Raw genomic sequence first — 24,434 nt, forward strand, 5'->3', positions numbered from 1 at the left:
CGTGCCCCAGCCCTGTGTGAAGTCCCCTACCTTTGTGGCCAGGAGACGCGTCAGATAGATCTCGGACACCATCTTGCTCCCCCGGTCACCCTCCTTCTGGTCCCCGTGCTCGTGGTTCTTCACCAGATGCCACATCTTCACTCCGCTCTCCAGGTCGGGGGTGATCATGGGTGTGCGTGAGCGGAGGCTGTCGGGGCTGCCCGTATGCCGCATCATGTTTTCTGCCAATGCAGTGACCCCGTGCGTGTGAGGCTGTCCTGTCACCCACAGTACGCCACCCGCCCCAGCCCTCCTTGCAGCCGTGGCCAGGGCTGTGTGATCCTTCCTGCAAGGGCCTGGTGCCTCGCAAGCAACCATTCCCTGGAACTGGGATGCTTTCCCCGCCACATCCAGGAAGCCCTCCAGGGATACCTCACCCACAGGGATTCCTTGCGCTCCGGTACTTGCATTTCCCCAGCCCTTAATTACTCAATTTCTAAGAAAAGAAGCTTGTCTGTTGTTACACTGTTCCTTGTGAGAGCTCTGAGGTGACGTCTCAGGATGTGTTCCATGTGGCCACTTAAGGAGGAACGTTGAGAGCGGGCAGCCCGTTCCCTTCGTGACCGTTGACCAGCTGAGTAATTGCCTGTCACCTGCCTCTCAGCATCCCGTGTCTGGCCGGGGCCAGTCCTTCCCACGGGCTTGCCAACGCGTGGGTGTGGTGGGGTAGGGGTGGAGCAGGAAAGAGGAAGGTCCTATTGTGTGTAGGCACTGCTGGGTCTTCTACTTATTTTTCACCCTGATCCCTTGAAGTCAGTAACTTTTTCATTCCCAGTCTTGCTGGGCAGACCAGGCCTTACAGTGATCAGGCAGCTGGGCCCAGAGCACACAGGTGGAGGCAGAATGGGGCTGCACTGGGGGCTCCCAACCCGCCTCCAGCACCCTCTCCCCCACCCGCTGCAGAGCCACAGACCTGGGTCTGCACCTTCCCTCAACTGCCTCCTAACAGTGTGACCTTTACACATTGCTTAGCTTCTGGGTGTCTGAGTTATAATTTGCTGATCTGCATAATAGGGGGAAATAATAATTATTTAATTCACTGATTGTTATGAACATGACGTGCAATAATGAATATCTCAAAAGTGAAAGCACCGTGTAGACAGTAAGGTGCTCGTGAAGGTTAGATTTTCTTCCTGTTTTCAAAGATGAAGGTCCCGTTCCTGCATCAGAGTTCCAGAATGGGGAGATTCCTCCCCGCTCAGGCTCCCCCCAGTGATGGTCACCCTGCCTGCCTCCCATCCAGGTCTCCGAAGCCTTTCAGCGGTGCTGCTATTGTGACCATCACCACGACAGGCTCGGGCATCCTCTCTGCCCCGGGATGATTCGGAGAACTCACCGTATTTACTCGCTGAGGTCCTGGAGACGGTGGAGTTGTTCACTGCATTGTAGGCTGTCACCTGTTTGGACACTAAAGCCACCACAGAACCGTCCGGCACCTGCAGGAAAAAGGCTTCTAAGACCCTGGGCACAGAGACTCTGCCACCTCAGGAAATAAGGACAATCAGAATTCACTTGGGCTTCAGGGCAGTCAGTGCTCACAGAGGACCGGGGGACTTCAGAGGCTGTCGGCTTGGCTTTGATGCCACGACAGACCTGAACACTGAGTGGTGACCTATGCAACAGGTCCCTCTTGGAGCAGCTCTGGCAAGAGCTCACCAGCACCCTCCTTCCCGATGCTTCCCTGGTACGGTGCCCAGCCTCATGCCCCAGGGAACATCTAAGAAAGGGCCTTTTCTCGGGGACTTGCCCACATCGGGCTGGAAGCACACATGTTGGGATCCTGTCTCCAGAGAGGTCAAGGTTCCCTGGCTGGGGGACATCAAGTTTCCCTGGGTCACTAAGGGATCAGAAGTGCTGGCCGAGAGGTGGACGGGCAGCTTGGTGTCCAGCCTCTGGGGGAGCCTGTTATTGAAGGCCTGAGACTTGGAGGGCTAGCGAGCCCCACCCCTCCGGCACGGTCCCCCCACCTGGTAATGGGCCAGGGTGTTCAATCTCTTCCAGTCATTCTCAATTTTGGTGGTGATGTCTTCATCCTGCAGGATCATCCTTGCCCCGCTTCCTTGTCGCCACTCTGCAGGGGGAGAGAGCAGTTGCATTTCAGGGAGGCCCTGGGGCCCCTCTTGCAGGGATCCCGAGAGTCCCCGTGCGGATAGCTGCCCTCTGCCATCTGGAGTGTGCATCTAAGGACAGACGGGTGCTAGCAGATGCTCCCTGAGGAGTGGGGACAGGCTCTCAGTGCAGAGAGGCCCTGAGTCAGCTCTGGTCCTCATCCCAACAGACTATGGGACACAAGCGGGACAATACCATCTGTCCCTGTGAGTGGCCACATCGCGAGTAGATGCTTAGTAAGTACTGGCTGAGTGGATAGGGCAGGTCAAAGCACTTAAGAAAGCACTACGCAAACATAAGGTGGCATGATCAGCACCACAGGCTCGCTGGCTTGGTTGCAAGGTCTTGGAGCAAATGAGATCAAGCCTGCAGGTTGAGGCTCTGTGCACCCTGGTCCAGTTCTGGGGGCACGTCCTGCACCTGAAAACCGGCAGGTCGGTCACCCTCGGCAGGGAGGCTGGGTGACTGTGTGTGGAGAGGTCCGCAAAACCTGTTCTTGCGTCCAGGATCAGCCCCAGCCCCACGGAGTTGAGGTGGATGGCGGCATTTTGCTATCTAGCCAATGCCCAATTATTTGATGCTGTAGGTATACAGTTCTAGCTAGACGGTCTGCTCAAGGACCCAGACGCCTACAGTGCAAAGGCTGTCTGCTGGATCCCACAGGGGAAGCAGCAGACTGTTTCTCATCAACCCCACTGCCGTCACCCCGCCTCCCCCCCGGTGGTACCGGGTACCGGGTACCACACGGAGATGAAGACCCGTACTCTCCAGTCTTCACACGTACGCACATGGGGCCCCAGGTGCATGCCAGACACACGCCAGCCCTCCAGTGCAGAGGCACGTGCACACCCACACATGCACATATGCTCACACACACACACCAGCGAAGAAAAACAGCCTTTTAAATTCAAATGTATTCACAGGCATTGCAGCCAGCAAGCCCCGAATCTGGCTTCCAGGCAATCCACGCAGACTCTGGTACTTCTGAACCGTGCAGGAGCCCCAGGATTCACGGAGTGCAGTGGGGTGCTGGCCCGAGTGAGCCCACATCCTTGCCTTACCCCACCGTGTCTGTTCCTATGGTCTGTGCTGACTCGATTCCAAATCTGCCCCCACCCACGCTAGTCCCCCCGCCCCCATAAGGCTGAGCGGTGGGCCCGAGATGGGCCACCTCGGTAGCACGGAGGGCCCCGATGCCTCCCTGCCTCGTGCCCTCGGTAGTGCCAGTGCTGCTGATGGGAACCGGGCCCAGGAAGGGAGCTGCCTGCCCTGAGGAGCAGCAGAGTGGCCCCCAGCCCCCCAGTCCAGGCTCCAGGTCCCGGGCTTGCCTCTGTCTGGTTTAAAGCTTCCTGCAATGTCGGTCCATCCCAGGAACGAAAACACGCGGATACCGTGCGTGTTCCCTGCAGCGAAGGGGCCTCACTCAGTCCATGGGGGCTGCTGGTCATTCAGCCCTGCACGACGGCCTGGCTGGAATCGATCGCACTGATTAGGGCCTCGGGGCAGGTCGGGTAGGACATTAAAGGCACGAGGCCTCACTGCGGCACCGAGGCGGCAGTGTTGAGTTTATTGTGCTTTTTGCTTTTGTTTTCATTTTCTGTAGGTATGTAGGGATGCAGGTGTTTGTGAGCGGTGGGACAAAAGACGTGGCCTGTCTGGCTGCTGGTCGGCAGCTGGTCTGTGGTACAAGCTGACTCCGGGTGAAGGCCAGCCTGGGGCCAAGGAATACGGCAGTGGCATGCTGTGGCCCGGTCCCACAGCCGACCCTAAAAGGCGAAGGCTCTTGGGTCCCTCCCGCTTGCTGGGTGAATAGCATCAGAGCTGGTAAATCAGAGGCTGTGCGGTGGGGGTAGTACAGAGATAGCGTGGGGGCACCACTCCCCACATGAGGGCTGGAAGAAAAGCAAGGCAAGAGCTCTGGATGTTACGCCCACTGGCTGGGCCCAAGGGAAAAAGAAGTCTCCTCCACTGAAGTGGCTGTGGACATTTTGCCGGGACTAGTTGCGGACCAGCTTTCTGGTTTAGCAGCCACACCGGCACCGCTTGCTGTGGGAGTTGTAGCGCCACTCAGTGGGATCAGAGCAAGCCACCCAGCCTGCTGGACTGAGAAGTGACAGCTGGTGACTGATTTTGGAGCCCGGTGTCAGGCTTCCCTATTGCCCAACTCCCCTGAAATTGTGCAGTGCACAGCCTGTGTGGCTGTACTCAGCAGCCTTAGTTCTGAGTCATGTCCAATAATTATGTAAGCAAGGGAAAATCAGTCTGTTTCTCTGTCCCCAACTGAAAAAAATAGGGCAGAGTATGGCCATGCTTCCCCCAGGGCAGTCAAGGAATGATGGCTTGTCCTTGGAAGTGCAAAAATTCGGTATTGCTGGATGCCTGCTGCAGCGTTGGTCCGGCACCAGGGACACAGCAAGTACTTGATGAGTATTCATTAAAGGAATAATGAATAAGGGAAGGAAGGAAGGAGAAGAGTGAGTGAGTGAGTGATGGTGGCCTATTTTCCAAGCAGTATAAGAGAATTTTCTGCCTGTATGTTGGTGCTCACAGTGCGCAGTCAGAGAGTAGGAGGCAGAGGTGAACGGTGAACTTAATCTGTTAGCAACCTGGGCCAATGATCTGAACTCCTCAAACACATGACCAGGCACAGCCAGTGCCAGAAGGAAAGTTGTCTTAAATTACCATCACTAATCCTTCCAATTTCATGACCAGGAAATAAAAGAAACAGGTTGGGAAGACAGATGCAGAGGTCCCCAGCCCCAGGCCACTGCTCCTTCTGGTAACCAGCTGAGTTCTCTTCTCTGGGGCACTCACTGGGCTCCTTCTCTGGGCAGGACACTGGACGAGGTCACCTGGAGACAGTGACACAGAGGAACAGAACACCCCCTCCCTGATGCTCTAGGTGTTCCCCGAACATGGACATTGCTCAGGGCCCAGCAGCGTGGCACCCGTCACATCGATGGGTCAGCCAAGGGTCAGGATGTGGGGGAGGGTGTGAGCTGGCAGGCCGGGAGCCCTGAGCTGTAATTCCCACAAGTCAGGAATATTGCCCCAGGTACCAAGATGGAGATAGTGAGCTGGGGTCAAGGAGGAGAACTCTTAGCCCCCTGCTTTTAGGTTTCTGGAGCCTGATACTCTCATTGCCTCATACAGAAACATTGGGTTTGCTCTTCTTCCTGAAATATGAGAAGGGCCGGCAGCTGTTGGCGGCCCCCCAGCCCTGGGCCCTGCAGGGAGGAAGCAAGGCCATGGGGTGTTTGCTGAGTGGACCGGGGGTGGGGGGGGGGGCGTGCACAGTGTAGCAGGAAGGCACGGGGTTCCTGGCACTGGATAATTGGAATGGGCTAACACGGAGACTCACCCCCGAAACTCACTCTTCTCTGCCAGGTCCTCAGTGTGACCTGCTGGCCTGAATACACTTCTGCTTCTGAGTTATACTTCCCTTCCTTTCCTAAAACCCCTCAACCAGACCAGCTATGGGCTCTGTTCTCCACAGACTCATAATGGCATGTCTCAAGAAAATAAAAATAGTGGACATGGGCTCAGCTTTCTGGAATGCTCTGGCTCTGCTTCATGACCTTGGCTTGCCAGGGGCATGAGCCTGGGAACTCTGCTGAGCCATGCCAGGACCAGGAAGGGACACGGTCAAGGGCCAAAGTGTCTGACTTCTCCCTGTCTTGGGAGCCATCCATCCTTCACAGGGCATCTCTGGCTTCTGGAAATCTCATCCCTGCCAGGCAGGAGGAACCCGAGAGCAGGTTGGACTGGATCAAGGTCAGGCAGGCCTGCCACCTTCAGATCTGAAGGACAGTGGCCTCGTGCCCTTGGCGATGTGTATGGCTGTTCAGTCAGCCCAGGAGGCCCCTGAGCAAGGGCATATCTCATTTTGCACTCTGTGTGCTGTTACATATTCAACATACGCTTACTTTTAATGACAGTAATGAAAATCAATAGAACCCAGCTTCCCAATCCCAAGTTCAACAACCCCTTCACCAGACAGGCTCCTTCTGTCTTGCCTATAAAAACAGCACTAAAAATATCCCTCTTTTGTGTCCACACGTTGCTATATATGTATGAGGTGACCCCACTAGAGCAGCTGAGGGGTGATGTGACAGCCAGTGTCCTCTAGGTGAAAGCCCAGCCTCCAGACAGCTTCGCCTGCCCTTGGGGCACAGAGGGAGATTGGAAACTACCTCCAGGCACCAAATGATGGGGGACGCTGAGCTTGGGGACGGTCCCAGAGAATCCTGAGACAAGGCACACGCTGGACCAGGACATCTGGGTGGTCCCCGTGCGGAAAATCCAGATCCAGAAAATCTCAGAGCCTCAGGACACACTCACTCATTCCAGCACTGTCTGCCCAGCACCCACTGTGTGCCAGGTCCTGTGCCAGCAGCACATGGTACCTACACCTAGCTCTTGAGGGCTCCCTGGCCGGAGGGCTGGGAGGGAGCATGCAGAATCACGGGCCCAGGATCAGGGATGCGTGCGGGGGAGAATGAGCAGTGTCCGTGGGGAATGGTGCAGGGATGGCCATGGGGCTGAGGGTTGAGGGACAAGGTGGGCAGGTATGATGCTTTGGGGGTCCAGAGGCACCACGTACGTGGATCCGTGAGTGTGCATCAGAGTGGAAGGCAGCAGAAAGGAGAAGCTGGAGAGGACTTGCAAGTCAGAAGTTGGTTAAGAAAGATCTGGCAAGCCAGGCTAAGGCATCTGGCAGTGAGCTGTGGGCCAGGGAGACAGGGTGGGTGAGAAGGAGGGAGTTCTTGAGGGACATGGAGGTTGGGATGGCTGCCTTTGGCCAAGGCAGTGGGGGCTGGGGTGTAGACGTAGTGGGTGTTTGGGAGGTAGGCTACACACTGCTTGGAAATTCTCTGGGAAGAAGAGACGGGAACACCATGGCATGTCCCCCAAGTTTCAAGAAGGTAGCTGAGGGATGAGTTAGAAGCCAACGCATAGAGGAGGGGGGCTTCATCTGCAGGACAGCCCTAGAAGGAGGCCCGGGCCCCAAGCACATCCCTGGCCTAGCTCCTGGAAGGTCCCCTACGTCCCAGCTGGTGCTATGCTGAGAGGCAGCTCCTCCCTGGGATGCAAACCTGCAGGAGCTTGGGCCCTTGTGGCGTGGGGCTGTGGCGAGGGCACGGGCACACGTACGCACACATGCACACGCACACCCACACACTCACAGATGTATACGCACACATATTCACGTGTGCACTTCATTTTACCTTAAGGGGGGGACTCAAAGTTTGCAACCACCGCCCCCTCCTTCCGTTCTATCAGTGCTTGTCCTCAGACCTGTCACAGAAGCTTTGGGAAGCACGGACCTGGACAGGCAAGGGAGGAGGGACAGGCTCACCGGCCTGAGCTGTCCTGGCTGAGCCAGCCCTCCTGACCCACGAGGGACCGTCCAGGCAGATGCCTGTACTTTGCCCGAGGCCGCCTTGCCCCAACGGGGAGCCACAGGCAGGCTCTCACCGGGGGCAAATGTCAACCCCGCCCAGCACCTGCTCAACTCCCCCAAGACAGGATCCTGAGCAGAGGGCTGGAGGCGGAGACTTGAGGGCTGCTGGACACCTGTCGACAGGTGAGCCCCAAGGAGAACCCCAGCAGGGAGCCCCAGGCCCCTCAAGAGCCAACTGCTTGGCAGGGTGGGGAGCATGCATTGGAGCAGAATGGGGAGGAGGCGTGACAGGATCGGAGTGTCATTGCCGGCAAGGCTGGAAGATTGACCTGGGGGTGGAAGGAGGTACTGTCCAAATATGTTTTGTTACCAAAAAAAATAGTATTTTAGTTATTGTGAGAGCAAGTTCTAAAATAGGAAATAACTGAACTATGAAATGTGATGTTCCAGGAAGAAATGCCCAGGTGGGACTGTGCCACCTGCACTCTAGGTGCAAAGTCTCCAGAGACCAGAAAGCGTGCGGCTCTGGCTAGTTATTGCTTTGGGGGGAAAGTCTGTGGGTGCTGCAGGCAAAAGATGACTGGGTTCTGCTCCTCGATTAAGGAGAGGAGCTAAAGCTTAATGGATATTCTTGAGTAGGGGACACAGAGGCTCTGGGGTCCCTCCAGCTGGGCTCTGCTGTGCAGCGTCAAAGAAGAGTGAAGAAGGCAGGTGGTGGGCACCGGGGAGGGGGAAAGGTGACCCTGGGATTCCGACGCACAGCACCAAGAGGGAGTGGCTAGCTCTGATCTCTCTTTCCCAGCTCCTGCCTGGCAGCCCTGTGCCCTGCTCCAGAGTCCGAGAACAAAGGAAAGACACATTCACAATCCAATTTGTTACACGTCCACCTTCCTGGGAGAGAGGCAGGTGAAGGAAGAAAGAAAAAAAAAAAATCCCATTATCTTTATCTGTCCTTCCCATCAGGTGCAGCGGAAAATGCAAACTGGGGAGACGGCGGCTGTGAACTCTTTATGTTTCCCTTGGAAGATAGTGTATCTTTTTACTGCATGCAGAAATTACTTGTTTGCGGGGGAAAAAAAAAAAAAAAATATATATATATATATATATATATATATATGTCTCCATTCAGCATGACTTGAACCCTGAACGGCAAGACGGAGCGGGTAGTGGAGTTCCGGGGCTATTGAGAGAGCATTTGCCTTAAACCAGAGGAATCTCGGAAGGTCAAGGCCCATGGGGAGACTGTACAGGGAGGACATGGGTGTTCTCTCCGCCTTCCTGCTGTGGGACCAGGGCCCACGCGCTGTGCCTCTCTGAGTGGCCGATTCTCCTGTGCAGTGGAGCAGACCAGCATCAGTGATGCCCACTTTGCTGAGTGCCCTGGCTCATAGGGAGGGGTGTCCTGCCTTCTGAGGCTGTGCAAAGAGATGAGGAACTCGTCGAGCTCACACTGGCACCCCCATGCCTGGCTCAGAGCTTGCCCCGAGGCAGGCTCTACGATACATCGGTTAAAGAGTTTAGTGCTGCAGGGGTTACTCAGATCAGACCCAATACTGGCAGGTAGAAAGGGACATAAAAGGGGTGAGGACAGCCTCTTGTATAAAAGAGTGGGGCACCATGGCCACTGTGCTTTGAGAGCTCCCAAGGTTCTCCCTGACCCGGCACTGCCCCCAAAGCCTGCCCGGTGGTGCCTCTCCTTCCCTAGATTCCAACAGACTGAAAGGAGAGCAGACCTAGTGTCCTTCACTTGGGCTCCTGTGTGGGTTCATTTGATGTGTCAACTTGACTGGAGTTAGGCATCCAGTTATGTGCTCAGACATTGTTCCGGATGTTTCTGTGAGGTTGTTTTAGATGAGATTAACACTTAAATCGGAAAGTGAATTGCCCTCCATAATGTAGGTGGGCTTCATCTAGTGAGTTGAAGGCCTGAAGAGGAGAGAAGACTGACCTCCCCTGAGCAAGAGGGAATTCTGCCTGCAGAAGTCTTCGGACTTGACCTGCAATACGGGCTCCTTCCTGGGTCTCCAGCCCGCCAGCCTACCTTGGAGGTTTTGAACTTGGCCGGCTCCCTTGCCAGAGATGGAATGTGTCCCACCAGAATTCTTATGTTGAAACCCTAACCCCCAACATGGGGGGGAAGGCGTGTGGCCAGTGCCCCCACCTAGGGAAGTGGGGAATGAGAGGAGGATGCCTGGCTATCTTGCCTCTGGCCCAGGCATGCGGCTGAGTCCTTTCTGGGCCGGTGGGCTTCGTGTTCTGTCCCTTTGGCATAGCTTAATTTTTAATAATAATCACACTTTACATTTGTAAATTGCTTTTAGGCTTTTAAAGCACTATCACCTACATGATGGGAAAAACTTGCCTTGCCTCTCTCTCCCCTTGGGGACCACGAGGAGGAGTTGAATCATGTGGAAAAAGCATTTGGGTCTCAGAGGAGGTCCTGTTTCCTTGTTACACAGTCTGGCTTTGGTAGAAAGAAGGCGGGAGCTTTCTGGGCAGCTCCAAGACTTGGATCTAATAGAACAAGGACATTCCTTCGAAGAGGACCCACCACGGGAGGCCTTTATAAGGAGTTCCACATAGCACTCCCTCCCCAGTAGGCTCCCCACTTATCTGGCCCTGCGGCTGGAGGCTTGTGCCTCCAGGATAGTCCCTGGGTCCTCCCCAGCAGCACTTCTGCCGGGGCAGGTGCCCCATGGTCTCTCGGGATCTGAATTGTGGGCAGCTGTGGTGGCCAGTGGGTCACGGGACACGCTACCTCACTGGGAGGCAGAGGGCCTCTCCCTGGCCTGGAGCAGCTGGAGCTCCGGAGTGGGCAGCCCGGCTCAGCCCGACCCTTGGGGCAGGGTTGGGGGGAGGCAGGGAGTAGCAGGGAGGCTGCCCCTTCCACGGCAAATGGTTCACCCCTGCGGCCACGCGGTGCTTTCCGTCTTCATTCACCATCTGCTGTGCTGGGCTTGCACCCCTAGACCTCAGAAGGGAGCAGTTTTCTAAAGCTAGAAGCAGCCCCTTCCCCTCCCAAGCTCAGGGCGTGCAGATCCCCGGCCACAGAGTTGCTCCAGGAAATCAAGCAGGTGCGGAGGGCGTGGTCCCCGGATCTGCTTCCAGAGGGAGCCCCCTAGCTTGGGGTTGAGAGGACAATGGAGAACGCGGGTCCCGCCCTTCCTCACAGCCAGGCCACCCCGGGAGGGAATGTTCTTCACCACCCAACTGCCCTTTTCTGGTCAGGAAGAGAAGGCATTCCTGTGCGAAAACTCCATCTCTGTGCTCCGGTGGAGGCTTACGAGGCCACGTGCCGCTCTCTCTCCGGGAGAGTCACCCCATTCCCGGGCAAGAAACAACGATCCGATAGGCTCCTGCACCCAGGAGCTTGTCCTGTGTTCCAGCACCATCTTTCCAAACTTACCTTCCAGCCGGAAGGCTTTTCTAGTGGCTCCTCCTCTGCGCCCCACTGTGCTGGCTTGTCCCCCGCCCACTGAGCAGATAAGGACACCGAGAAGCCGAGCATGCACGCGGACGGATGTGGGTCCCACACGGAGAAAGAAGGACCACCGGTGGGAGCTCTCTGGCCACCGGCGGGAACTCAGCTCTCCCTGGGGACACCCGTTATGGAACAACCCCCTTCACTGTTTGGGGTGGGGAATGTGGGAGCCTGGCTTCCTGGAAGCTGGGTCCCCTCCCACTCTTCTGTAGTAGGAGGCTCCCCCCGTCAGTCTGTGGGATCTCCCTGGCAGCAGAGTGACCGCACGCAGACACAAGCCTTCACTCCCACCATAGGGCCCAGAGCTCTGGGTCGCGCAGGGGGACACGCTCGCCCGCACGCCACCACCGCCGGCTCTCGGGCTCTCGCATAGGCCTCCTCCCTGTCCCTGAAGCAGCAGGTGCAGGGCCGCCTCCCAGGTGAAGGGGAGCATGTGCTCGCCTAGTCTCTCTCCCTACGCATCCAAGCCCTGGGTCTGGTGCCAAACACAGCCCACGGGGGGCCGAGCAAGAGGATGGGGGTTAAAGGAAGCACAAAGTGTTGAGGTGGGTTAGCAGAACTCCCCGATCCTGAGTCTTCAGGCATGAGAATTTGGGGGGAAGTGGGTGGCACAGCAAGAGGGGCTGAAGATTCCCTCTGGATGTTAGACAACAGGGTAGACACCCTCCGTCTTGGACAGCTTAGCTGAAGGCAGCTTAGAGGCCAGATGGATGGGTTAGGGGCCCCTGGACATCCTCCCACCCCCTCCTTTGCCACAAATCTCCAGACACAAGCACATACACATCAATGCCTTTCTCTCCGTGCCCCAGATCAACAAACAGACACAGGCCATCTCCTCCCCCGAGTTCCTCTCCTAAGCCGTAATGACAGCAGCCAAGGCTAACTGAGTGTGCGCTACGGACCAGGCACTGCATCGAGAGGTTTTTACACGCCTCATCTCATTTCCTTCTTACAGGGAGGTGCACACTAGGATTATCACTGTCGGAGTGGTAAAGAAACGAAGGCACAGAAAGGGTAAGTACCCGGACCAAAGTCACACAGCTGGGACTTCGCGGTGTCAGGACTCAAATCCAGGTGTCACGCCGAACCACCATGCCACACTGCCTCTCTTCAGCCCCGGCCCCTCTGCAGCTCAGAACTCCCCACCAGGATTTCCCCCAGGACAACGTCTCATTAAACACTCAGGCCAAACTTCACCGGATCCAAGTACAGCGGGCCCTAAGTGGCGTGCCCCGTGTTTATATAGGCTACGCGAGCTATTCGTGGAACATTCAAATAAAATGTCGTCCTGCTCCCCAGCAGGCTGTCATCTCTCATTTCTCTCTTTTCTTTCTCTCCATCCTCCATCACTGACCCAGATCCCTCCTGCCTTGGTAGTCAGCAAAAATGACACGCACAGAACAGAGGAGAAGGGAAGAGCCCGGTGGCTAACAATGGTGGTGGCGGGACTTTGGACCACACAGACTCAGCCTGAATCCCCTTCACAACGGATAGGACACCCCTTGGCTACTCCAAAGCCCCCGGGAGCGGTGGTGCTGCCGGCAGACGTAGTCCCCTCTCTGGCTAGTGCTCAGTCCTAGGGCATCCCTGGCTGGGTGGTCAACTCACCCAGGTCCATATCTGCAGCCTTGGGCCGGTGCGAGCAGGGCACATTCTTAAAGATGGCGTCCAGAATCTTCTCCTTGACCTGAGTAATGGTGTCACAGTTGAGGATCTTCACGGGGACCTCGGGGCTGTTGGCATTGTCTGGGTTGACACAGCTCAGGACCTGGAGGAAGGGGAGGCAGAGGCGTGTGGGGGAGGGCAGCAGGAGGAGCGGAGTCCCAGGCGCCTTCTGGACACCGTGGCGAACACGCACTCTTCTCTCTCACGTGCACACCACGGGCACACATGGCGCCTTCTCTGCAGCATGCCCAGACTTGTGCCCAGCTCTGGACCCCCACCTTCCATGTGTGTCGGTCCTTCCTGTCACTCCCTCCCCCCACCCCAACATGCACGCACGAATGTGAATCTGGTTCCTTGCTCAAGAGATTTCGTAAGCTTCAATTTTTGTGAGGGTTCTGGGCCGATGAGAGGTTGGAGAATCTATAAGAAGCTTCATGTGTTCTTTAAAAATAAAAAGGTGCCAGTTCAGGCCACTGGAGATGCCTTCCTGACTCTGAGCCTGGAACCTCATGTTCGGAGAGGAGGCCGCCCTGGCTCAGGGCCTCCGTGTCTCTTTTTGGAGCTAGTCAGAAAAATGAAGGCTCTGCTTAAAGAACCAAGTGATGTTTTTTTTTCCTTGAAAAAGTTCTGGGCTGTTTCCCAAGGCTTCTCTTCCCGCGCTGTTCTCAGGGAGGGCTCCGTCTACATGGATGGGACAGTGTGGGATCCTGCGGGGACCACGGTGGGGCACACCGCTCCCACACCCTCCTCGCATTCCTCTCTGATCTCTCCCTGCACCTCCCCCCGCCCCCGCCACTGCAGGCCTGCAGACGCAGACCCAGCTTCCCCCCGCACCCCCACTCCACATGGGGGCAATCAGAACCCTGGCCCCTGGACGCCTGCCTTTCATTAGCAGCCAGAGTGCTGCGAGCTCACAGGGGAACATGCTTCTTCCATTAAGCAGGGAAAAAAACCTAAATCTGTAAAACCAAACTCTCACCCTCAAAATGTCCTAAACTGGAAACAATGGTGGAAGGAACTCCAGACTGGGGGTCCCTTCTGAGTGCCCTCTCCCAGCTGGTCCTTCTACAGCCTTCCTGGCCCCTCACTGCCCCATCCGTGGCCAAGCACAGCCTGCCACTTCATGCTGCCCTGGGCTCAGCCTCCCCCAGGCAGCAGCCCAGCTTTTTCCGGGCGTCCTCCCCGCGAAGGACCCTGAGACAGAGGCTGCCCCTGCGTGTGCTCTTCTGACATTTCTACTTGCCTCAGGGGTTCGTGGTGGCCTAGGAGAACTCCATAGGATGCTTCGGGGCATCCAGAGAAGAAGCAGTGGCCAGTAGCCGTATGGAGGGACAGGGTTTCCTGGCCACTGGCCACACCACAGCTCCACCCGGAAGTCCCTTCCCTGATCCCATTCTTACACTCCTTGGTTAGTTTCTGAGCAAACTAGAGATTGTTGTTGTTGGTGGTTTTTTTTTCCTGCTAGCTCAGGGCTTCTCAAGTTCAATGTGACTAGAATCACTCAGTGGTTTTGTTAGAATGCAGGTGCTGACTCAGGAGGTCCGGGGTGAGCCTGAGATTCTGCATTATAGCCGGTAAATGTCCAACCTCTGGCACCCAGCAGGCTCCCAGAGAAGCACCCACACCCAGCAAGCTGGTGGGTGATGGCAGCAGGTTCTCCCAGCAGCAGGGCCCTGGGACAGGAGAACTCAAGTTCTACTGTCAGGCCAGTTAATCACGCAACACCTCGGAGGGTCGCCTTGCTATGAATCGGGCTGGCCCTGAGCCTCTCAGCACCTGTCTCCTTTGGGGTAACCCCCGGCCCAGGACAGCGACAGCATCAGTTGGCCCAAATTGTTCAGAGCTCCTCCAGCTTTCCCTCCCTTCCTCTCCCCCCTCAGCAGCCCGGGGCTGCTCCCCTTCCACCTACTGGAGTCCCTTTCTCAGGCCCGAGGTGGCCTTACACCTCCCTGTGTGCCCGTCTTCCCTGGGCGGAACAAGCGCGATCTCCTCCTCCCCTCCCCAGGCTGTCCGCCCGAAGGCTGGGCCCCCGGCCCACTCCAGTTCCTCACACGGGCAGGAAGTCCCACCATCTGCAAGCAGCCTGGCCTCCCGAGGAAAGGATGCTGCTGCGGGGACAGGGCACTGCCGCAGCTCACGGTACTGGATTCCGTACTGAGCAACCGCGGGTGGGATGGGAGAGGAAGGGGTGCGGGGAGATCAGGCAGGAGACGTTTCAGAGATACTTCCAGAGCACTAAAAATCTATCCTGGTCTCTATTTTGGGAAGATTCTCCCCCCCACCCCCCTTTTTCATTTTAATCAGAGCCTCTAACTTTCTCCTCCAGAGCAGAACGTGACTGTAAGGAAGCAAGGTCCCCAGTCACAGCTGCTCCTCTGAAACCACCTTAGGGGAACCCAGTGGGACCCCCCAGCCATCCCAGCATCATCCTTAGCCAGGAGGGACCGTCTCCCTGTTCTCCTGGGGTCTGGGATTTACCCTGGGGCTTACCGCTCCTGCCCGGCTCAGCCCAGCTCAGCCCTGCCCTGTCTTGGCCTGGCACTTTTATTTTATTGATTTATATTTTTTAGAAAGAGAGGGGGAGTGGCAGAGGGGGAGAGAGAATCTAAAGCAGGCTCCACGCCCAGTGCGAGCCCAACATGGGGGCTCAGTCTCACAACCTTGAGATCCTGACCTGAGCCGAAATCGAGAGTTGGATGCTTAACTAATTGGGCCAACCAGGCCCCCCTTCCCATAATCCCATAAATACATTTAAATCCCATCTGTCTTCTGTCCGCACCCCCCCCCCATCTTGGGCACCTCCCATGTGTCATCGCCAACACCTGTTAGCTTATAGTCTACCTCCTTCCTTTCATGCCCTCTCCGCTTTCCTAGTGGAGGCCTGGTGGGAAATCACACCTCTGTTCACAAGAGCCAGGGGTGAGGGTGAGGGTGAGTGCCAGGCCCGGAGGGACCGTAGCAGACAGGCAGGGCACGGTGGCGGGAAAGTGGTGGAGGGCCTCCGTGGGCAGCAGGGAGCGCTTACTCGGTGCTCCCTGCCTCGCACGCCTTGCCCTATTCCATCCTCCGGACAACGTTGTGGGTATGCACTATTACTATCCCTGTGTAAATAAGTTCTAGTGTTACCCTCCTTTTTTTTCAGACGAACACACCCCAAGTCGAGGCGTTGAGGCACCTGCCCCAAATCACCCCATTGCTGAAGCAGTCAGGGCTCCAGTCCAGACCTCACGCTCCTCTGCGCTGAGCCTGGCTGCCTCCTGGGGTGACAGCTGCTATCGGAAGAGGGGGTCTAACCTTGGCAGAGGGAAGCCCCGCATTCCCTGGACAAAGACCGGTAGGCCAATCCAGCCTCACATTCTTGGGGTGTGGGTGTATTTGAACGTAGACTGGAGGGCAGAGGTGGGCTCCTGAAACACGAGGGACTCTTTCCAGTTTCCTCTCCTTCGGGCCCCCACCTGCACTGCCTGGAAGTGCCCCTGCCCCACCCCGGGGGAGACGATGAGCGGTTCCCTCAGTGCAATCAGCCAGCCAGCTGCGGCGAGGCCTTATGACCCCACATTCCGCGCGCTGGTCTGGAACCACATGGGTCCCTAGAGTGTCGCTCAGACGTGCCTCAGCTACTGGTCCCTCAATCCAGGTGCTCTGGTGTGGGGGTCCTGGGGGAGTCTGGGGTGACAGGCCCAGGTGGGACACCCGGCTGGCCCAGTGCAGCAGGTCAACCAGGCCAGGTGGATTTTCAGCATCTCCACCATCCCCTCTGCTGGGCAGGGACTGCATGGGACCTCAGCCCCGTTACCGGGGCCCCAGGGCAAAGGCGCGAGGCTGCTTTACCAGGGTTTTGTAGTCGATCTGCTGGCGGATGAGCTTGTCCTCGCTCAGAGAGTAGCGGGCCTCTCCTGTGATGGCGTCGATGGGCCCCTTCTCCATCTGCTGCTTGATGGCACAGAAGAGCGAGAACAGAGGCTCCCCGGCACACTCCTGCATGCAGAGAAGAACCGTGCTGGGCGGACTCTGGACCAACCTCCTGGAGCCCGTTTCTCGAAGGGCTGCTTTCCACTCCTCTGCTCCAATTCTCTCCTGCTCCCCGGCCTCTGTTGTCAGCTCCCCCTTCAGACGCACATTTCTCCTGGCCCTCTGGATACCTGTTTTCTCTGTGTGCCCTCTCCTCTTCACCTTCCTGCCTCCTGTCCCCTCTTGGTTTCTCTTCCCCACCCCACTCCACCCACTTCCTCCGCAGCCCATCAGGAGACAGAGGTCTGTGCCCGGGGGGTGCGACGTCCTTCGGAAGCAAGGTTATAATCGGAGTCAGGGAGCTCTTCCACCTCCGGGGCACATGGGCGGCTTAGCTGCTGCCACACATAACTGTGGTCCCTGCTCAGGGATCCTGATCAGCCTGGGGGAGTCTGGGGCTGGGAGAGGCGGAAGGGGAGGAACAGGGAAAGCAGGGAACTAAGGGATGAACCGTTTTGAGCGTACAAGGGGATTTTGGCTTTGGGGCTCACATGGGGTCCTCTCATGGGCTCATCTCCCCCTGGCCTGGGGATGGGATTGTCTTTCACGCCAGGATTGACAGGGTGGGGGTCTCCTGAGATGGTTGGGAGTCTGCCCCCTTGGTGACAGTGAAGGTGACGAGGGGGACTACATTTCCTGGTGGGGTTCTAGGAGTTAGGCCTGGGGAATGTGGGCTTCAGGGTGTGCAGGGAAGCTGGAGGGGGTAACAGGCAGCACCAATGATACCTCCATATCCAGTCGTACCTTGAGAAACTTGTAGAGCAGGAAAGTGAACCAGTTGGTCAACATCTTTTCGGCCACTGACTCAGTCCTGTCACAGCAAGACAAAGACAGAAGCAGCTGGTCAGAGGCCAAGAACTGGGAAGGCAAGGGACCGATTCTGCATTGATGTTGCTGCTTTCGACTTTTGGGCCAAATCCTGAGATCCTAAAGAATACTGGAATTCCACTGATTCCTAGAAACCCCAGGGTGATGAGACAAGACAACCTTCTGGTGTTGGGCTCCCAGCTGGGTGTCCGGTGGGAAAGTGCGGTAGTAGCTCTGTCCGTCAGTGCTCTCTGTGTTGATGATGAACTCTTGAGCTGTCCGGTGGCAAAGCCACCAGCCATAGGTGCCCACAGAGCACTCAAAATGTGGCTAGTGTGCCTGAGGAGTGGAATGTTACATTTTCTTCACCTTTCATTATCTGCATTTGAATGTGCATGTGTAGCTTGTAGTCACCACATTGAACAGGACAGCTTTAGAGAACTTTCTAGTTCCCGTGGGTGAGTGAGAGAAGAAAACTGAAAAACCTGGGGTCATACTAATTTGGCAGGGCACAGATAGGAAGGTGGCAGGAGGAGTGGGTCAGGCGACAAAGGCCAGATACATTCGTCTGACCCCATCACCTAGAGCGAAAGACTCCCAGAGCTGACAGATTAAACCTGCGTACTTAACTCATCCTAAGCAATGCCCAAATTATCCTGCCTCAGAGTCCTTTGGAACTCCTCCTGGGAACCCTGCTCATGTGTCATTTGTAATGACAGGAAGTGCCTTCTTGTGTCTAATTTGCATTCTTTGTGCTGCTACCTAAGTCCACTTCTCCTTTTACCTTGGAAGGGAAGCCTCTGTTGCATCACGGGTGGGGCCAAAAGACCCTTTGGGTTGCATCCATGTAGAGAAAACTCTTTGAGACTCAAACTCATGCTCAGCCTGGGCCAGCTCCAGAGAGCAAGGAGCCCACCCAGGTATGTTTGGCCAGACCCAGAAGTTGCAGTTGGCGGGAGCCCCGCGGCAGCTGGGCGGCTGTGAGCTCCACAGCAAAGTAGGAGGAGATGAGAAGGAAGACTGTCGAAGTGAGGGGGCCAGCCAGGGGCAAGAGGAAGAAAGGGCGATGGAGGAGGGTAGAAGCAGAGACAGCATCTGGGAGCGAGCGGGTGGAAAACAAGAGGCAGGAGACGCGCAGATCCAGAGCGAGGCCACGGCGGGCAATTGTCGGTGGGAGCTCTGGCAGGCAGTGGCAACCCCAGCATGATGCCGGTGGGCGTCTGCGTGGTGGAAGTAAAACAAAACTCAGAATGATCTACCTCGCTGTTTCCGGAGCTGGGTGGTTGCTCCGATGCGCAGCAACCTTCCGCAGCTGTGCCGGCAGATGCCCAGGGCACAGGGAAAAGCCCGAGGTAAACACTTCGGAAAGCCAAATCGAGCCACTTGGCCCAAGCAGGAGGCTCCGCCTCGGACCCAGACACCGAGGATGGGAGGCAGAAGAGGCAGAGGCAGATGGCACCGTGGCGTGATGGCTGGACGTGGGACCTTTCCGGCTTTGTCCGTGCGAAGGCTAAAGGCATTGCACGAACAGCCTAGATGAGAAGTGGCCTTCCAGGAGGAGGCAGATGTGAGTGGCAGCCTGGATGGAGTCAGGGAGTCACTGTCCTATAAAGCTGAAGCCACGGGATAGGTCTCGGTGGCCACATGTGGCTATTCGGGTCTCCACAGTATGGCATCCGAGTGGGGGGGTTGGTGGAGCGTCCCCAGACCCACGCAGAGCCTCCAGTAGGTGCATCAGGTGAGGACACACCGGCCGGCCCAGGGCTTCTCACACCCCAGCGGACCTTCGGCACTGCGGTTTCTCGGGAGCCTGCCGATTCCGCCCCACTGCGTGTGGGCTGGGACCGGAGAGCCCGCATTACCTACAGGCTCCGGGGTGAGGCTCCGGGGCTGGTCCCCGACAGCAGGGAGAGCTGCCAGGGCTGAAATCTCCCATCTTGAGATGCTGTGGCGGGTTCCCAAGACAGAAGGCCTGGGGGTATCTCTCCTAATTCATGTTCTGGTGTAGGTAAGGGTAGGGGATGGAAAAACAACCCCTGAAGAGTCCACGGGAGAGTAACTCCAGTGGGAAGGTCATAATTGGGGGGCGGAAGGACAGAAAGAAAGAAGAAGGCAGAGCAGATGCAGGGCACTAGAGAAACAGACGGGCCGTGGGGACAGCTTCTGCCCAGAGGGCATGGGCGGCCTTGGCGGCTCCTTCTGGGAGCCTTGCCCCCATGTCCCCAGGAGGCCCAAGATCCAGGCGAGTGAGCTCTCCTTGACCTGTGTCCCCGCCCCCCAACCCGGGCCCGACCCTCACCTCCGGAGAAGCAGCTTGGGGTGGTTCTTGCTCTCCAGGTTCTTGTCGATGAGGTCGGCCAGCAGCTGCTTCAGCACATCGGTGGCGTACTCCAGCTTGCTCTGCAGCACCGTCATGATGAGCGACGCCACGTTGCCGCGGTCGCGCATGGAGAAGCTGCGCTGAGACTCCAGCGTGCGGATGAAGGACAGCAGGAACACCTTGTTGTTGATGAGCTGGGCGAAGAGCTTCAGGCCCTTCTCCACGCGCTCCTGCCGGTAGCCCGGAACCTGCGGACGAGCCCCGGGGGGGGAAGGTCCTGATAGCCAGCTGGGTCCTGGGTCAGCTGTGCGCCCTGCGGACCCCACCGCCACTCAGGCCTCAGCCCAGCTGGCCAGCGGCACCAAGGCCTCGTTGGGTGCCAGGCACCGCGCAGTTTGCTTAACCCACACGGCTGCTCATGGCCTCTGGTTCGGAGCTGAACCCGGGGAGGCGCGTCATCATGACAATGCAGGGATCCCCACCCACGTGGGAGCCTGCGTTCTTCCCTGGCAGGGACCCAGAGCTGGTCAGAGGCCCCGCACCATGGCAGATGAGCCTCACAGACCACACCCCCCGGGGGGCCTTCAGGAGGTGGGGGTCGGGGGCTGCCGCGGGTGACCCCAGTGGGGAGAGGGATCACCACACCTGAGCCTCCAGCCAACCTGATGCTGACCCTTCTCTGGCTGCGTGGATCCCGTTAACAGACCAGTGGCCTCAGAGTCAGGACATGTGGGGTCCGCGAGGCTCTGTCACCACTGCCCTGTGTGACCTTAGGCAAGTCCAGTAACTTCTCTGGGGGCCCGGGTCATTCACCCACACAGAAAGGGGAAGACTAAGCCCGAAGGTCTCTCAGGTGCTCCCTGATCGACTCCAGTGACTAATGTTTTCTCAGAAACTCCTCTGAGACCCAGGGAAAGGGGAGGAGGAAGGTTTTGTCTGCAAGGGGGCACCGTCCGCTCTGTATACACTAGCCAGCGACGGAGCTAGGGAGGGAAGACGCATCCCCGAGATGCACGGGGACACAGCAGCTCTGCGTATCACAGCCCCAGACTGGAAACAGCCGGCTGCCCAGCGACAGCAAATGGCTCCAGGAACTGCAGCATATCGCCCAGCAGGAAGCCACACAGGCATGGGAAGGAAGGACCTTCCGCTGCTCATAGCAGCAGGAGTACCTCTCGCAGCATTGAATGAAGGAAGTCAGAAAGAAGAGGGCGAACCGTAAAGTAGCCTTTAAATAAAGATTTTTAAAAAACCATCAACGATGGCAGGAAAGTGGTGATTCTGGGGGACGGGAAGGGGGCACTCAGGGACTTCTGGGGAGGGCTGGTAACCTTCGGTTTCCTATCTGTGTGCTGGCTGGATGGCTGTGTTCACTCAGGGAAAACGCTCTGAGCTGGGTTCTGCCAACGTGTGCACTGCCTGCTCTGTGTGGGTTCTTCCATTAAAGCAAAAAGGCTGCTTACCAAGTAAAGCAGAGCCTCCGGCAACAAGGGGAAGCCCTCTGAGAAGAGAGTAGGGCACCCTTCACAGAGTGGGGGGCTGGGGGGGCAGGGACCTCCAAAGCAGATGCCATGTCGAGGGCTGCGTCTCCCCCGCAGGGGTCTCTGGGAAGAAGCAGCCGTATGCGACAGTGCAGAACGCAGTTCTGGTCGGTGGGTTGGGTGAACTGTTACAGCCATATACTAGTTTGGGGACCCTGAGAAGACACCGCTCCTTCAACAGCTGATGTGTGTGTAGGTCTTACTCTGCTGAGTGCTCTTCTACGTGCTTGAGAAACACGGACCTGTTTATGCCACACGACCTCCTACGAGGCAGGTACCATTATTATCCCAGGGCCTCACGACCATGGGGAACTTGCCCAGAAACAATGGTCAGGGCCAGGCCGTGTGCCCGGGCAGTAGGTGCTACATCACACCATCTTAGGGGCTGGTGTGAGTTCTGAAGGAGACAGTGTGTCAGAAGCCTGACACACTGCCGTGTTTACTGACTAGCAACTGTCATCCCCCTTGACCCCAGAAGCTTAAAACTGGGGAGGATGGGCAGCCAGAGAATCCCTGTTTGCCCCGGGTCTGGGTCTGAGGAGGGGGCAGGTGCAGATCCGAAATGTTCGTGCCACTTGCTCACTGAGCTCCCCTGTGTTCCAGGCTCAGGGCAGGGCCCTGGTGGGAGATCAGTTGGACCTAAGCCTGCCCCTGGCGGGTGAGCAGCAGGCCCCCTCAGAAGGCCCTGTCAGAAGGCAGCTCTCTGGAGAGAGACGGGAACTGGTTGGAGCCAGGGCCCGGCTTCAGCGTGTCCCGGCTCTCTGCACGGCCAGCCCTGGCAAACTCCTTGCTCCCTACGGTTGCACCCTGCCTGCCCCCCAACCCCCATTCCCCACTCCACAGGGGCTGGCAAGGGAAGACATGGGTAAAGAGGCAGCCTCACTTTGCTGCCAGCCCGGCCTCAGTGTACCCAGTGTCTGTGTGTCCTGCTGACCTCCCTCCCAGTTCTGGGACCGCCCCTGGCACATGTGAGCGCATTTTACCTGCTCTGTCCTTCAATCCCCCCCAGAGCAACATCTCCACAACTCGTCCTGCTGAGAGATAATGTCACCCCTTGGCACCCGCGAGGCACAGTGCACAGTCCTGCTCACTGTTCTCACGGCTCCATCGAAGCCTGCTAAGGACCTTGCAAGAATGAGTGTGCCCTCCTAACAGCCCCTCACAGACGCCATTCTAGGAATCCCAAGGGCAGCCGGCAGGTGCAGGAACCTGCTGGATTTCCAAACCCAAGTTTGTTTGGCTCCTGAGTCCCTGTCTATCCTCTCCATCCTTCACCACAACTAGTCCTACCCCTGGGCCTGGGAGGTGACTCAGAGCCAGCTCTGAGCCCCCGACCCTGCAGGGCCTCCTGGCAGCTCAGGCTGGCCATTGAGGGCAGGGGAGCCATGGCCAGGTTTGGCACTGGGACCCCTGGAGAGGAGGAAGAGGAGAGAGGGCTGGCCAGGTGGCCCGTCTGGGGAGGGGACGTGCTCTGAACTTGGCTTGGCTGCACGCGCCGTCTGGGCATCAAGGCCTGGAGCCCCGGGAAGGAAGGCACAGCCAAGGCAGCTACAGGGCCACAGCCTACCCTCAGCAGCCCAAGTTACAGAATCAGAGAGACAAACTGACTCCTACTTGGAGGAAAGCTCTGTCACCTCCGGGCTCGATCGCCTTGTCTGTAAAATGAGAACACGGGAGCCCCCTTCATAATGTTTTACGAGCATTAAATAAGATAATGCATGTAAAGTGCTTGGCACACATGGTGTGCACTTAACAGTGGTTTTATTACCTGCCTCTCTTACTCCACGGGCTGCCTTTCACCGATCCCTTGTGCCCAGGAGTTTCCAAGAGATCGAATGCACTGGCCCCGGGTCCAGGGATGCCGGAGGTAGGAATTTTCTCCCCATTTTATGAACATGGAGATGGAAGTAAAGTATCTTGGTAGAGAGTTCCAGAACAATTCTCCTTTGTAACTTGGCACCCCCTCCTCCCCAGACAAATGCCACTCTGAAACAAGACCTCCTCTATTCACCAGATGGTTCGATAATTTAGTTGAAGCCTGTGAGTATAAAACTGGATAGTAAACTTTAATTGTAACCCAACAGGTTAGAGTTTAGGAGACACGGACAGGTTGAGAATGCGGTGGGTGGTTTCTGTCTGCTCCCTGTTTTTAAACCATCCGTGCCCCTGGCTTGTGCTCTCTCTTGCTCACTGTCTCTCTCAGATACATAAATGAGATCTTAAAAAAATAATAATAAAGGATCAGTGTGCGTCCAGTGCCTAGACAGCCCCTTCCCCACCTGCCTGGCCTTCACCAGATGGTCACAAAAGAGGGGGGACTGGTGGCCCATGTCCAGGATAGACTAAAGCCAGAGAACACCTCCTTCTTCTCACACATCTACCGCTCACGCCCAGCCAGTGGGCCGCTAGCCCCATGGCTGAAAATGTCAGGAAACATTGCTGTAAATTAGTCAATGGCTTCTCTGGGAATATTTCCATACTCAGAAAGCCAAGGGGGAGAGACTATTCCAGTGGTAAGATGGGGCTGGAAACAAATTGGAAAAGAACAATCCGGGCAAGATCCCTGGATGTTGCCTGGGATGCTGGACCTCATATAGCCCCCGGGCCAAAGTGGGCCGGTCCATTAGTGAGTTTCATGGAGACGAAAAGCCGTCCGTCCTGGATATATACCCGCAAGACTGGGAGCAGGGGCTCAAACAGATACATGTACACTCATGTCCTTAGCAGCAGCACCACAAGAGCCCAGAGGTGGGAGCAGCCCAAGCGTCCGCTGACAGATGAACAGATCAACAAAACGTAGGGCGCACGTAGGACGGACTATGATTCAGGCTTACGAAGTGAAGAAATTCGGTCCCATGCTACAATACAGGCGAACCCTGAAAACACTTGCTAAGTGATGTAAACCAGTCACAAAAGGATACATATTCTATGATTCCACTCACATGAGGGGCCCTGAGCCGTCAGATTCACAGAGAAAGAAAGTCGAATGGTGGTTTCTGGGGGAGGGGATGGGACGTTAGTGTTTAATGGGGACAGGGTTTCATTGGGACAAGATGA

The 24,434-nt window shown here is 56.9% G+C and overlaps 1 protein-coding gene across 1 annotated transcript in view; it reads right to left on the reverse strand.

Moving 5' to 3' along the window:
• PLXNA4 (plexin A4) overlaps nucleotides 1-24,434 on the reverse strand; it is a 591,498-nt gene that overhangs the window by 21,278 nt on the left and 545,786 nt on the right. Inside the window, 7 exon segments of the mRNA XM_047695300.1 lie at nucleotides 31-221; nucleotides 1,376-1,475; nucleotides 2,007-2,110; nucleotides 12,642-12,801; nucleotides 16,530-16,676; nucleotides 17,454-17,520; nucleotides 19,816-20,084. Coding sequence (XP_047551256.1) covers nucleotides 31-221; nucleotides 1,376-1,475; nucleotides 2,007-2,110; nucleotides 12,642-12,801; nucleotides 16,530-16,676; nucleotides 17,454-17,520; nucleotides 19,816-20,084 — 1,038 coding nt within the window.

The sequence above is a fragment of the Lutra lutra genome, chromosome 11, assembly GCF_902655055.1.
Source record: "Lutra lutra chromosome 11, mLutLut1.2, whole genome shotgun sequence".
In the NCBI taxonomy this organism is placed as follows: Eukaryota; Metazoa; Chordata; class Mammalia; order Carnivora; family Mustelidae; genus Lutra; species Lutra lutra.